General features: G+C 40.6%; 1 protein-coding gene across 5 annotated transcripts in view; it reads right to left on the bottom strand.

Moving 5' to 3' along the window:
* The window catches only part of CDC7 (cell division cycle 7), a 28,096-nt gene extending 13,440 nt beyond the window's left edge, over nucleotides 1-14,656 (bottom strand). For 2 of the 5 annotated variants that reach the window (XM_083444936.1, XM_083444940.1), the window contains exons 1-6: nucleotides 8,418-8,526; nucleotides 7,684-7,743; nucleotides 6,777-6,863; nucleotides 2,612-2,695; nucleotides 854-989; nucleotides 5-98 (exon numbers count right to left, since the gene is read on the bottom strand). In XM_083444936.1, the coding sequence (XP_083301062.1) occupies nucleotides 5-98; nucleotides 854-989; nucleotides 2,612-2,695; nucleotides 6,777-6,852 (390 nt within the window). In that variant the 5' untranslated portion in view covers nucleotides 6,853-6,863; nucleotides 7,684-7,743; nucleotides 8,418-8,526. Of the gene's footprint in view, nucleotides 1-4; nucleotides 99-853; nucleotides 990-2,611; nucleotides 2,696-6,776; nucleotides 6,864-7,683; nucleotides 7,744-8,417; nucleotides 8,527-13,661; nucleotides 13,754-14,447 lie in introns of those variants that run through there. The other 3 variants (XM_083444939.1, XM_083444937.1, XM_083444938.1) reach the window with 3 other exon arrangements.
* Between the last annotated feature and the right edge of the window lie 1,139 nt (nucleotides 14,657-15,795).

Raw genomic sequence — 15,795 nt, 5'->3', positions numbered from 1 at the left:
TCACCAAAAAGGATTCATGTTCCAGGTATGGCATAACAATAACCACATGATCGTTTTTTCTAAAACAGTACCTAACTCCCATGACATTATCTTGTCCCCTACAAGGAAAACACACACACAAATGCTCTCATTAAGCCCATGTATTCAACATTTGCTAGCATTATTCTCTCTCTATACTCCAATTCTTAAAACCTTTCATTTAGAAACAGTTATATCTAACAGTTACTAATCAGTACATAGGGCTATACGTATGCTATGACACAGAAAGAGTGCAGAATGCCATATTAGATGGATGTCAGCGTTCACTCCCCTTGAGGTAGGGCATAAATTTAAAATAATGTTAATTGTAGCTCTGAAGATGGGCTTGGACAGTTATGTGGGCAATGCCGGCTGATACTTTTTTTCCTGTGTTAGGAGTAGCGTTGGCATACAGTGCCCAATATATCTCCTCGTCATGGCAAGCAGAAATAAAAATGGTGATGCAAATTAAAGTGAATTTCAGCATGAACTGTGTAAACTAAGCGAGTCATGCAATACAAGCATTTTCAAAATTACAAAACCTTGATTTTTGAAGGAGTAGGATTTACGATAGTTTGCATTAGCTGTTTCCCTCCCCTTAAATGGCACACTAAAAAAAACGCAACAGCCCTACATCGTAACATATTTCTCTGGAAAACTGATCACTTTATGAGCCACATTTGATGTGTTGTGAGCATGGGCCCACCACATTATTAAAATTTCAGGAATGTTCCTCTACAGGTAGGTTTCCTCAGATCATATAAGGCCACGTGATTGGGCTTAAAAAAACCGATTCTCCTGTAAATTTAAGAACTTGGTACATTTCTGAACCTACCCTGCTATTATAAGACACTGAAGTTCAGCAGCAATTCGTACAGGATGACTGGTAGGAATCAAATGCTTCAAAGCCACTTTTTCTTCATGGCCTCCTCGTAGCTGGGCTATGGCCAGGTAAACAGAACTAAACGTACCTGCAAAAAGGCAAAATTTCTTTAGTATACACTGAACTTTCATGAGCTACAAGAAAAAGCAAATTTCTTGTAAAGCAGATCTGCTTCCATGCTGACAGTCCGCAGTTTCATAAAACTAAAATTGGGGTACATAATCATGAGAGCAGCGGTATTTAGAGACAAGGCTTTGTGAATGTTGAGCTGTTAAGGGAACAAGGAGAAAATAATATAGAGTTCTGTTTTAAGTGAATAGTTACATTTTGAATAAAGGTATTCAGAAATTCAGAGCAATCATTAAAAAGGAATACCATCTGAAAAGACTGAATAATTTATCTGTTGGGTTAAATGTGACAAGAGATTCTCAAGTGGGGCAAAAGCTTTACAAGAATCTTCAAAGGGAGTATCTTGTGGAGAGTTAAAAAAAAAGGTCTTTTCTTATAAAATAGATAAATAAAGTATACTATATGCTCAGTCCATCTGACACATTTGTGTAGTCCAAAGCATTTATTATAGCTTACAGGAAATTAGGCTTAGAAACCTCTGCATGACTGGAGATTCTGATAACACAAAGTTCCCAATTGTGGGGAGGTTTCTAAGCACCAGGAAGGTCAAGAGTGGAGTACACCAGGACTATTGAGGGTGGGGACAGCACACACACAATTTCTACACACTTTACACCTTCAAACATTCTTTGACTATCTGGACAGGGCTAAAGGTACCACTCCAGCAAAAGATGTATGTTGACATTAAACAAAAAAATCAGTTGTGGATTGAGTTGGTAGCACAAAGCAGTTAGGTTGCCAGACAACTTTCCCTCTCCTATATCTAGCACCTGTTGACTAAGTAATTGAGAGCTAGAAGACATACTTATCAAACAGAGGAACCAAGATGCTCCCACATCCCTCCAGAGTTGTTGGCACTTCCTCTTCCCCATGCTCATCTAAAGCACACCTTTCTCAACCTGTGGGTCTCCAGATGTTGTTGAACTACAACTCCCATCACCCCTAGCTAGCAAGGCCAGAGCTCAGGGATGATGTGAGTTGTAGTCCAACAACATCTGGGGACCCAAAGGGATCTTTTTTAGCAGAGGTAGCAGAAGATAAGGGAGGACATCTAAACAGAATACTGGGGAAGGTTCCAAACAAGCAACCTTTCACACATCCTGTTGCTGCAGCTGGATAATGTGAAAAATGATAGCAGGCATGAAGCTGGATACTTTGTAACCATATGCATTTTTCCAGACATTCTTCTCATGGAACAAGCATTAGGAAAACCATGTGGTCTGGCCCTCAAAAATGACAGATGGTTAAGCCTGTTTCTGGACCATAGCACCTCCAACTGCAAGTGGGGGCTCCAAAGATTCCCTTAATGCTCCTGCACACACAAACTATTCCCTGCATACAGGGAAATTTTCTGTATGAATAAGGATTCAGTCACACAGGCTCCCACCTGCAGCCTAAAGTGGACAGACTGGGTGGCATTCAACTACGTTTTATTTGGAGTACATCTACTGAAATTGATGAACATGACCAAGTTGGGTCCCTTAATTTCAAGTCTGAATAAAATGGAGTTGAATGCCACCCACAAGGACAGGTTAAGCAACATTTTCTAGGATAAAAAGCAAGAATTATCATGATTATTACCTTCACCAATTTTCCCCTTAATTCTGAACACATTTGCAAGCTGTGGCACTGCTTGATAAAGCTGTTCAATATCTGTACTTGCTCCTGTTGAGAAATAAAAAAAAAACAAAACAAAAAACTTTCTCATTAATATGTTACATACCATTATTGCAAAGTGAACACTTCAATAGTGAAATTAAATATTAGTATGAACTATCTTAGTCCTAAACAACCCAATACTGCATATAACACCAATGTTTCACAACAAATGTAACTGATATGTAGAAAATGCAACCTGAAGAAAGAGGCAATGCATGTGAATTGTAAACGAGGAAAATATTTAATAATAAATTAAAGTAAATAAATAAATAAAAAGTCTCCCATGGATTATATGGATACGTTACTTTCTCTTAAAGATAAATAAAACTGTTACAACACTTCCACTACATGCACATTCCATTGGAATACTCATCGCACAGAACAAGAATGTCAGTGACTGACATCTGAAAATAAGTGGCCAGTTCTATTCTATCAGCACGGCTCAAGGCACATGCTATATACCTCCTGTGATGACGGGAGAGGCAGGAACACGAAACCTTCCTCTGGTATGCCGAACAAACAGTAATAATATTAATGCACAGCACAATCCTAAACAGATTTACACACAAGCAAGACCAGAGTTCAACAGGGCTAAGTGCCAACAGGTAGGAACCCTGACTGGGCAGCGGCAGCAGCACACTGGCTGGCTGGCAGGTTCAGGGCATGCACATCACTGTTCCAGTCTGTAGTTGCCTGATGCCATAAAATGATAACAATGGGGCCAGCTTGGGCCCTCCCTGTTTTGGGTTTACTGCTGGCAATACCTGCTTCCCAATTCAGCAGGTGGGAGTGGGGAACTCCAATGCCAGCAGAGAATGGTGTGCTGGGAAGAGAGACACCTCTACCTAATTCCACCCCAGCCCAGTGCAAAGTGGCCTTTGATCACAGCCTACGCGCACAAAGGACTGTATTCTTAGTGATCTCCACTTGACCATAGATAGAAACACCACAGCATACTTTACTCAATGAGTACTCATGGCACCCACTTGCTATATAGTTCACACAGAAATACCATTAGTTAGGAGTTTGCTATTGTTCAATAAAGCGGTAGAGAAAATAGCAAACCCTTGGCAAGTTGCAAATAGCATCAGTTAATTTTTCTATAGTTTGATTAGAACTAATTGCATTAAGAACCCACAGCTGGGGTCCTCAATGTGGCACCTGTTGGCACCATAGCACCCCAAGAGTTCTCCCTTGGTGTCTTGCCAAGGCCCACTGCGCCTCCAATTTTTTTACATTTTTAAACTGAGATTCTTTGGGGACAGGGTTCGGGCCTTTTCTGTCTACATTTCATTTGCTCTGTATGTGAGGATGAGGGTTTTACCAGTTTTTCTTTTTTTGCCTTCTCCCCTTGCATTGCAATAGTCTATATTCCAAGGATATACTATTGTGCTTCGGTCCAAAATATCAGGGTGCAATGGCAACAACTGTTTTCAAAGGACTTCTATGAGCTATCAGGTTGGTAGATCAGATTACACTAAATAACATCTCTATCGTCTATGTTACCAGCACACAACAAACTAACCATCAAAAGATGTTAAGGACCAGACTATGTCAATCACTAAAAATATTTCCTAGAGACAAAAGGTGGGCTTGGAAACAAAGCAGACAGCAGATTTGCACTATTACCTAGAGCTGTTGAATTCAAAAGCTAATTCAAAAGTCACTGCTTTTCATACTCTTTATCACTAGATGGCATGGCAAGGATGTTATATTGCATTTTCTGCAAAAACCAAGGCAACACAAACAAGGTACCCTAATTCTGTTAGACAACTGTTCTGTATTACATGGCTGTTCTCTGTAACACAATTAGAGCAGGCTAACCTGTGACCCTTCCTATGCTGTTGGACTACAAAATCCATCATCCCTGTCCATTGGCCATGCTGGCTGAGACTGATGGAAAGTCCAACAACATTAGAACAGCCTTGCTCGACCAGGCCAGTAGCCCATCAAGTCCAGCATCCTGTACTCACAGTCGCCAACCAAGTGCCGTGGGAAGCCTGCAAACAGGACCCTGAGCACAACAGCACTCTCGCCTCCTGCTGTTTCCAGCAACTGGTATTCAGAAGCATACTGGCTCCGAACAGGAAGGCAGAGTGGGGCCATCAACAGCCTTAAAAGCCATCCATAAAAACCTACTTAAAAGCCATCCAAGTTGGTCGCCATCATTGCCTCTTGTGGAAGCAACTTCCATAGTTTTTAACTATACCCTGTGCTTGCTTTCCTCGTTCTGAAACTATAAAAAACTTTCTCATTAATATGTTACATACCAATTTATTGGATGTCCATGAGTTCAAGTGTTACGAGGGAGAAAAACTTTTCTCCAGCCATGCATAATGTTATATATTTCTATCATGTCACCTCTTACTTGACTTTTTGCACAAGTAAGAAGCCCCAAATGCGGTCATCTTTCCTCATAGGGCAGTTGCTCCAGCCTCTTGATCATTTTGATTAATTCGCTACTCTTGGAGGGCCAAAGATTAGCCACCCCTGGACTAATTACTCTTTCTAAAGTTTAGAAAAATGCTGTAACTCTGTTATCTTACTTGCATACTGTTATTTTGCAAAGGGCTGTTGGTGTCATACCAATAGAGTTAAATGAAAAAAAATCTGAAATAAAAATATACATATACTTTCTCTCTCTCTCTCTCTCTATATATATTATTAATGACATGGGTGGTGCTGTGGTCTAAACCACTGAGCCTCTTGGGCTTACCGATGAGACGGTCAGAAGTTTGAATCCATACAACGGGGTGAGCTCCCATTGCTCTGTCCCAACCCCTGCCAACCTAGCAGTTAGAAAGCACACCAGTGCAAGTAGATATACAGGTACCACTGCAGTGGGAAGATAAACAGTGTTTCCGTGCACTCTGGCACTTGTCACAGTGTTCTGTTGTGCCAGAAGCAGTTTAGTCATGCTGGCCACATGACCCAGAAAGCTGTCTGCGAACAAATACCTGCTCCCTCGGCCTGAAAAGTGAGATGAGTGCCGCACCCAATAGTCACCTTTGACAGGACTTAACCATTCAGGGGTCCTTTTCCATACCTTTTTATCTTTACCTATAATTTTGGTAAAATATGCTTTCATCTGTGAACCACTTGAGTGTCACTGGACATGTTCATTATATTTAACCAGCTGAAAGCTACTGAAAGTTGTTTATAAATGAAGTGTTCCTGTTCTGAGGCTTAGCATGCTGTAATGCACTGCTCTTTTCCACAACAAATCTATTTTTGATAAGCCAGGCTAATCCCGACCCGCTTCAAAAGATACCACACACATTACATCTTCAGCTGCAGGACAATGTACACACTTTTCGCATCTGCTCCACCTTAAAGGACAGCTTACTCAGCTGCCTGGCACTAGAGCCACCGGGCAGTCTCTCATGCTGTTATGAAGTACACTTTTTATCCTCTGTTGGGCTGCTGCAAGCCATGTCCACAATTACTCCTCACGCCCCACAAAATTGTGAGTTAAAGCTAGGGGCTGGGATCCAAAGAACCATAAACCTACATCTGTTATGTGAGCCCAAAGGGGTTTTAGACTTGCATTTCTCTACCAACATCCCTCTATTCTCTTGCTTTAAAGCAAATTGCTTTCGAAACTGAGGGGCATTTCAGAAAGAGGTTTGTGTTATAGGGATCAGTTCTTCACCATCAAAAAACCAGGCAGGTGAGTGTAAGCCCCTTGCATGATCCCAAGCAGTTTCTTGGATCCTAGCCATAAAAACCTAACAAAACTCTCTCTCTTTAACCTCCACACAGCTCTCGTCTAGCTTGAATGAGATCAATTATTTAAGAAAAACAAGTTTGGCTGGAATTCAAAACAAGAATAAACCTGTACATATGAACCAACCAAGTACATCAAACATCCAACTTCTTTCTGCTACAAGTTCCTCTGCAATAGCATTCACCAGATCACTTCTTTGCTCTGATAAAGTTAGCATCCATTTATCATCTTAAGAGAACCTAGCAATCATTGCACAAACTAGGATGCAAATGTGCAACAATATGAAGACAGGAACAGGGAACGGACAGGGGAATTAGTGATAATATTGCAGAGGACGTTAAGATATGTGGCAATGTATACCTGACAGTTTCTTGCTGTGGTCGTATTTCATACGAGAGTCTTCACAATGCAAGGGAGGGTGTTCATCTGCATCCATCACAAAACTACCTGCAAGCAAATAGGGAAGCAATGATAACAAAGTTCAGAATAAGCAAGCTAGACTTCTGAGGACTAAACAGGTTCAAGCAAGTCTGGTCCCTTCCAGCTATATAAAGAACAGTGGTGTTGTATGAGAATGAACATTGGATAGTTTGTACTGTACAGTCTGATCCTATGCATCAGAAGTCCCCGTGAGGTCAGTAAGATTTACTATAAAGCGTGCATAAGACTTTAATAAAAACTGACAGTTCTTAATGAATATGGAAATATATTTGCTTTTCTATTCAACAGTAATTAAAGAGATATTAGGAATCAAACTTTTATCCAATTATCAGAAAGTATTGGTCAAACGTTGATTTTTCATAAGGATAACAAGCAATGCGCACCAAATTTTGAAGAGCCTATTGAAAAGCTTCCCCACCCTACTAGCTAAATATAGTTTTAATATCACTTTAGGAGACATTAATGGAAAATACGCAAGTAATAAAAATCCACAAAATGGTCAGATTCTAAGCTATGACGCGCATTAACAGCTGTATGTACACAAGAATTCTTCCGAGGGTAGAATTTATGTCCCACATTTTAACTTCCTTCAAAATGTCAAGTAGATGTCACCCTCCATGTCTGAGTAGTGTTTGCAATTATCTATTTCATTTAACACCTCCAATTAGGGCAGAATTGAGAAGCTGATCCTGAAAATACGTGCTATTTTTATTTAAGTATGCACATGCACAAAAAGCCCAAAATTGCACATTAGAAAATATTAACAGAAAGCTGCCAATTACTCAAAATTCCCACAGATAACCACAAATCTCTTTTAACTACGTACCCTCACATCGGGGTGTTCAGATCATGTACCTTTCACAGGATGTTCTTGTGTCTTGATAACCTAGAACACATTAAATGGTATTAAAGACAGTGATGTGCAGGCATTGAGAAGATTAAAAGGCCACGTGGCAACCATTTTCAAAATATCTGAAGGGTTGTCATGCAGGTCAGCAAGGCAGTAGCTTCAGACAATTCTCTGGAACCTATCTATTGGGAATGGCATAGTTGCATCCTGCTCTGCGGATTCTGCATTGCGCTGGACTAGATGATGCCAAATATCCCTTCCATCTCTTAAGAGCCTATGTTTGAAAACAGCAGGCTATTTTGTTCATTATCTAATCACTTACAGCGGTTACAGTGGTACCTCTGGTTACAGGCGCTTCAGGATACAGACTCCGCTAACCCAGAAATAGTACCTCCGGTTAAGAACTTTGCTTCAGGATGGGAACAGAAATCGTGCGGCGGCAGCAGGCCCCATTAGCTAAAGTGGTGCTTCAGGTTAAGAACAGTTTCAGGTTAAGAACAGACCTCCAGAACGAATTAAGTGCTTAACCCGAGGTACCACTGTAATTCTATATGCTTCAAAGAAGAATTTTACTAGCACAGGACACTGCTATAGCACTCCATTCCTATACTGATGAATAAATGGATTTGTTTTTAACAATAGTATTAAAACATTATTGTTTGTGGATAATGAATATCTCAGGAAGCGTATGATGAAACAAATTCCTTTACCTTTCATTCTATATACAGCTCAGACCCCATCACCTGGAAAGCATCACTGCCCAACAGCCATTGGGAAGATTTTATGCAATCACTTGATGGGCTCAGTTGATATACTAGTAGTCAAGCGATTACATCACAAAGGACATTATCTTAACTGTTAATAAAAGACACTGTGAGTTGAATCCAGCTGTCAAGAGTAGGACTCAGTTTGACATTTCATTTAATCAGTGGACTTCTTGTTAGTCCCATTGATTTCAATTAGTGTACTCAAGAGTATGACTTCAACCCTTGATATCTGAAGATTGCATTTTTATATGCAATGGGTCTATCTTTTTTTTAAAATGGCTTTTAGAAACTGATGGACTTTACTCTGAAGATTTAAAATTCTAGTGAGTGATTAAGTTCTCAGCTTGGTAAAGTTCTTCTAATTTTATTTTGAAGAAATTTTTCAGGAGAGAGATTAACATAAAATTTTACTTGTTACTAAGGTATGTTTTTTTTTTAGTTTGGTGTTATAATATTATTATTTCTGGGGGAACTGAACCAGAGTAATTCAAAAACAAATTCTGTTCAGTTCCTGGAATTTAGGGAACAGGCTTCTATAAAATAGTTGGTAAGATTTACCTTATACTCGGACTTACCTATGTATTCATCTTTGGATTATGTACCATAACTATATCTACTTTTTATTCATTTTTGGGGGAGGAAACCTATAGCAGACGGGAGGCATTTCCATTAGTTAAAAACCATAATAAAAGTGATAGAACGAGCTTAGCTGCATAGCTTTGCTGATCCTGCAGCTTTTAGAATTCTATTACAGAAATCAATATAGTTATCAAACATAAAAGAATTCTCCAACTAGTCAATGGGTCTTGAATCCACGTCTCTGGAGGGCTGTGTGTGCATTTTGCTGGCCTTCTGTCCAGGGAACCATAAGGGTGCTGCAGTTTGAACTTTTCATCTCTTATTTTTTGTACTGCACTCTACAACAGTGCCTGTGCACAGTCTGTAGCTTAAGGGGGCTTAAAGCCCTTTGCATGAAGTATAACTGGTAGCACCACTGCCTGTGTCACAGAAGCAGATGGAAGAATAAGCAGGAATGTGTGGTGCCATCGTATGCATTGTGATGCAGGGAGATGTCCTGGGGGAATCGTCCCATCAGTTCATGGGTTTCTTCTGTGTGCTTGTGAGTGTCCTCAACAGCACAGACTTTAACTAATAGGCACTGGAGATGCTTCCACAGATGTTAAGGCCATGGTTGCTCTTTTGGGATATGGTGGTCACTGACTCAAGTGTTGTAGCGGATTTTCCCTCCCTTTCACAACTGGCCCATAGAATAACTCAGTAACACTCACCTGCAGGCATAGGGATATGGGTTCCCATGGCCAAGGGGGAAATTGGTCAAAAGAAAATCACCCCTTCTATCACCCCTTTTGGCAGGAAGGTAATTGTAAGCTTAATTAAAAGGATTCAAAGCATCAAAGTAATGCAGAACAAAACAGAGTTTAGGAACCAAAAGCAAAGCTTACAACGATAATTAAGTATTTCAGAGAATGACCTGAATAAATGTCATTTATATCCTGAAATTCTGATAAGCCATCATTCCATTAATTTTTTTTCAAGAAATCAATAAACAAAAAGACTGCATATAAGGAGTCTTTTATTAAGCTCTCTTTATTTCAGCCCACTACAAGCTTGAACAATTATTGACCGTTTTTAACAGATTTAGGAATCCAGCACTCAGCTAATTGATTGCAAGAATACTGAACAAAATATGTAGTAAGAGCTATCTAGACTGCTTTTGAAAAGAATGTGAATCAGCTGCCAAAGTATAAAACAATATCAAATTCAAATTATACTATTTTTTCCTTTTATCAATATTAGATTAGAGATCAAGGGCAAATTTTAATACCCTTTGAACAATACAGTAATTGCAGTTAAGTTTTTGTATTTTCTCATTTCTTCTTGCTGGACAAATATACCCATCTATTATAGCTCAAAATGTGGAAATCATAGTTCCATGATCATTGTTTGAGCTCTATCAAATCATTGGTCTGGAGAGAAGAACAACATCTGGGGCTTGTCAGAGCAGGTTAACTTTACAAGGTAGCTTGTAGCAAGACTCCTGGTCAAATACAAACCTTCCGCTGCATTTAAACTGAAGGTTGCAAGCATAAATATTAAAATAACCAAGCACAAGCTACCTTAAACTTTGTCGTTTAGTTTGTACATGATGTGAAACTATTTCTAAAAGCACTGAATGGAATGCCACTCAACATATGGAATCCCCAATACTTTGTGTACAATTTTTCTTTTTAAATTCATTTCAAATTTACATATTGATCTTAAACATAGCTTTAGGTTATTTGTTAGCCTTTTGCCGTGAAGCCCATACAGTATGGCACAGTAATTTTAAAATTTCTTAATTGTACCACATGCTGATCTGGTACACAAAGCAAAGATGGGCTTTGGTCAAAGCAAGATATTTGCTATGACCATTTTTGTAAAAAGAATATTTCTAGTTGAAGATTTGACAGTGTCTACAATTAATTTAGGAAACCCCCCCCCCATACACTGATACAAAAAGCAAACAATTGTATTGCTTCCACACTAAAAAGTTGTATGACAAAAGTAATCACTAACTGAAATCTGCACACAGTAAAGGCTCTCAGAATCCATCCATTATATCATACAGTTTTATTTATTCGTATTTACTTATATTTAATATTTCAATCTCAGGCTTACTCAGAGATCCCACTGAGTTCAAAGGGATTTCCTGGTAAATATGAGAAGTAAAAGGCAGAATTTCTGGTCCTTAAGAAAAACGGGTAGTACCTTTATTAGACCAACCAAAAAGGCCAAAATTGTGTGCAAGTTTCAAATGGTAAATACTGTATGCTTTGGTTTGCAGTCTAAATCCTACCCTAACCAACAAAACTTAGTCCCAAAGGTGGGGGGAAGGGAGTCAATGGCATACTTTTCAAAAAGTATGATGCACATCTTGAAAATAAATTACCCCATAGTTATAAGCTTTTACTAACTGTGCCAAACTATGTTCTTAATTCACTTACTTTGGGAAAGTTTCACTGAAGTAAATGGAGCTATTCTATACTTACTAGTTCAAAGTACATAGATAGAGATGGGTAATTTACTCCAGATTTATTATCTATTACTTTTGCAAATGTATTAACAATGTACATGTCATTTTATAAAGAAAAAAATGATAAAATTTCTGCTGGGAGCTACTTGCATTCTGACCCCCCCCCGGGGGGGGGGGGATTTTCTGTGAAGATAGGTGGCAGGCATAAAAATGGGAATAAAATGTACACTTACATGTACTTAGGCTTATGTTTAGTAGAATATAGGACTGTGAGTTATGCAAAAGGCTTCATGGAAAAGAGCTTTGAAGAAAGTACCGTAAGGGTGGTAGTATCACAGAGATGTTCTAGCCTGCAATTTCACACATAAGGAGCAGCCAGGAATAAAAGACAGAATTGTTTGAGGAAGCCAGACCCCTTTAGATGACTGGTGGAGCGGAGACTTTCAGAATCCAGTTGTTAGAACCAGAATCCTGGAGCTGCTGAAGTCAATGGCACAATTAAAAACTAAGAGGCTTTTTTTAATAACTAAGAACTAGTGTTCCACCTTTTTGCCTGCTCCCTCACCATTACAAAGAATGCCTATACCCAGAATTACTGGATACTTGTTTAAATTCAGTATTTATTTAGCTGTATAGTTGGGCAGGGGTACCTTTGTAGTCTTGCTTCTTTTTCCTTAACACAAGTCTCTTAGCAATTAGAAGTACTTTAAACAAAAATAAAGTAAGAAAAGATGCAGGTATTGTGAGAGTAATGAATGGAGCTTTTAGGCAGGCTAGCACTTCAGTCTTTCATTTCAGAAACTAAAGCTACAATCCTACGCCCACTTACCTGGGAGTAACCACCATTAAACTCAGTGGGACTTATTTCTGAATGGACACATAAATAACTGCACTGTAACCTATTGGTTCTCAAGTCATGCATACTACCCCCCCCAGGGGGGTTAGGCACAGAATGGGGAAGACACAAAGATCCACTGAAAGGTAGGATCTTAAAGCAGTATGAGCCTTCTTTTTTGCACTGGCAATCAGACTGCGACAGAACTCATCAGCATTTATAAGGGGTGGAGAGTAAGAAGAGGACAACCTGTGGGGAGTTGTTAAGGAAAGGGCTAAATTTTAACAAAACACTGAATTGAGCACCTGGAGTAACCACACAATGAGGTCAGAGCAGAAAGAACCTGAAAATCAACACCCCTTCCTTTTTAAGAAGCAGGTTTCAGATGGTAGCTGAAATTTACAGCACAGTTCTAGTTATGTTTACTGGGAAGTAGGTTTCAGTATGTTGAAGCATACTCAATAACCATAGTCGTACCTTGGAAGTTGAATGGAATCCGTTCTAGAAGTCCATTCGACTTCCAAAACGTTCAAAAACCAAGCTCCTGCAGCCAATCGGAAGCCCTGTCAGACATTCGGCTTCCAAAAATAATTCGCAAACCGGAGCAATCACTTCCAGGTATGTGATGTTCAGGAACCAAGCTGTTAGACTTCCAAGGTACGACTGTACTTAGGGGTGGAAAAGCATTCCCAGCCAGAAAGCAGGGCCAGCAACGGGTACGGCATGGGGAAGAATCCAGGATTTCCATGGTTGGCCATCAAGCCTTTACTCAGAAGAAAGTCCATATGCCTTCAGCGGGATTTCCCCCCAGGTATGGGCATAGAGGATTGCAGCCATGCAGTGCAACACTATGAATGTTTACTCAGAAGCAGGGCCTGCTGTGTTACTCTCAGACATGTGTTATAGGATTGCATCTTAAAAGCTAAAATCATGTATACTTGTTTCAAGACCTTCAGGAGGATTTTTTTTGGGGGGAGGGTGTCTTATTTAGGAACACAAATGCCTAAGGTTGGGCTACAGCACTTTCAGGTGTCCCACAGGGTTCAAATATTGCATGCTAATTCTTCTAACTTAGATTAGCAGTAGGAAGCAGAACACCTCAGGAGGGGCCAAGCAAATCGAAATAAGGGAGGTGGGTTGAGTGCAGGTCCAGTGATATCACTGGGCCAACTAGGCAGCCAACCACAGAATGGACATTTGAATGGCGCAGCATTCTAAAAATTAGTTCTTGTTATATCTTGCAAATTTCCAACAATATTTTACTTTTATTCTACAACTTCAACGCAGCTTCTCAAAGCCCAGACTTGCCAAAACTTACATACACTCAACCACACTGCAAAACAGACCAGATGGCTTGGCAGCAAATGCCAACTAAACCTGCGCTAGTCCTGAAGAAACTGGTGGCCAAACCTGCGAAGCGAGATTTTGACGTGCTTTTTAAGAGACTCGAAAGCACCGTCATTGGCAGGAATATTCAAAACGACTTGTGCGCAGAAACATTTTCCTTTTATTTATTTATGATTATTAATTTGTTTTATTTCTATACCTCCCTATACCCAAAGGTATTTAAGGAAGCTAATCGGAAATGGCTGTATTACTTATTCTCGCAATCTGGAATAAATTTTGCAGTTTCAAGTTTTTGCGTTTCCTTACAAGTTTTTGAAAACTGAAGTTACGAAAATAAAATAAAAACCTGGGGGAGCAAGTAGTTAGCCTTGCCTAGGGCGCAAAAGAGCCATTGCACCGTGAAATCCAAAGTGAAAACCTGGGCAGAAAAGTTGTAGAGCTTTCGGGGAGGGTAGTCATTGTTTTTGAGCTACGTATTTTTGAGAATGGGCAAAAACGACATGGGCTGCACACGTCCGGTGTTTTCCGGGCACATAGGCGATTCCCGCCGGGACATTGCCGGCGGCCGCGGTGTTCCTTATGTGTCCGGGAAATTCCGGGCGTATGGTAACCCCACTCCCCCCAAAGTCCCTCGCTACTGATTAGGGGCTCAAGGAACGATGCTGATTAGGGGCTCAAGGAACGACCCGTGTGGGGAACTCTCCCTTCCCAACGATTTCAGGCAAGAGCCACCCAAAGCACTGGGCGGGAAACCCACCCTCTCAGCCTTCCCGCCTAAAGATGCGGAAAGACGGTGTCCGTTCGGAGACTTATCCGGGGCTACCTCAGAGACGGGCCGGCCTCTCGCTTTCCCTCCCGGGAAACTTCTCCTCCCTCACGCACGCGCGCCGAAGTCCGATCTCTCCCTCCGCGAAGCGCTTGACGGTGCCGCCTTCCGCAGCCTGCTCTTGGGCGGCCAATCCCCAGCGCCCGTGCGAAGCGGTCGGATCAACCAATCCAGCCGCCGCCTTGAAAAACGCGGAGGGGGATTGGCTAGGCGAGGTTGCTGACGCGCCCAACGCACGCGCCGCCCTTCTCGGTGCTGGGGAGGAAGGCGAAGAACGGCACCGAGCTGCCGAGCATGCTCGCTGGCAGAGGCTGAAGCTGCGCTGCCCTTAAGTTGCCCTCACTTGCCCTATACAATACCGGCTTCATGGCCTAAGGCCTAAGCAGTCAAAAGTGGGGGGTTTTGGCGCATCATATTTGGGGGAATGGCCTGGGTTTTGTGATCCTACCAAGGGAGGGAGGTCGAGAAGGCCCAGGACATCATAATCAGACTGACACACGCAGAGAAAAGGAAGATAATTAGGGCACCTCATTTGGAATCCTATGGAAAGTTAGAGATTATTATCTACAGATGATAATTGCTGAAAATGCAGCTGCTGCTATTGATAGGCCAACCAAAATGTAATTGGATGTCGATTAAAAAAAATACAAAAACCACAGCAATATAAGAACTGGACAAAAAACATTGATCAAGGAGCTCAGGAAATCACTTCGGTTAAAATCTGCAAAATTGGAATCATTTTGATATTCATTGGAATCCATATAATTGGCAAAACTGTGTAAATATTGGAAAATTAATTTTAAAAATATTTTTTTTAAAGAAAGAAATCTATCACATCTCCAAATAGCTATTTCCCAGAAACTCCCATTTTGTTATTCTGAACCTTTCCCCATTTCAGAAGAGTTGATCTTCAGCGGATTTGCACTGTCTTTCAAAGTGGGGAGGGCGGAGGGGAGCTGTTTCTAGTTTAAATGGCTACAGATCCGGAGGAAGATTTTGTATTTATCAGAACATGGGGCAATTGCCTTAGATTTCTGAAAACAATTCATCCCCCCCCCCCAACATTTCCATAGTGGGGAAGGAAAACTCGACCAGCACCACATGATCTGCCAGAAAGAGGCTATCTAATTTCTAGAAATGGATAAAACTTTAACCTGAAAAATGCCAAACATTAAAGGAAGCAATATACTATTCTTGATGTTAATCGCTGCTCCTCTGCCTCATCACTTCTAGCAACTGTTTTTTTTTTGCCAGTTATTTACTTTGTTAATTTATGAAT

This window comes from Podarcis tiliguerta, assembly GCF_965153285.1.
Source record: "Podarcis tiliguerta genome assembly, chromosome: 6".
Taxonomy (NCBI): domain Eukaryota; kingdom Metazoa; phylum Chordata; class Lepidosauria; order Squamata; family Lacertidae; genus Podarcis; species Podarcis tiliguerta.
This window is presented reverse-complemented; position numbering and strand designations above follow the sequence as displayed.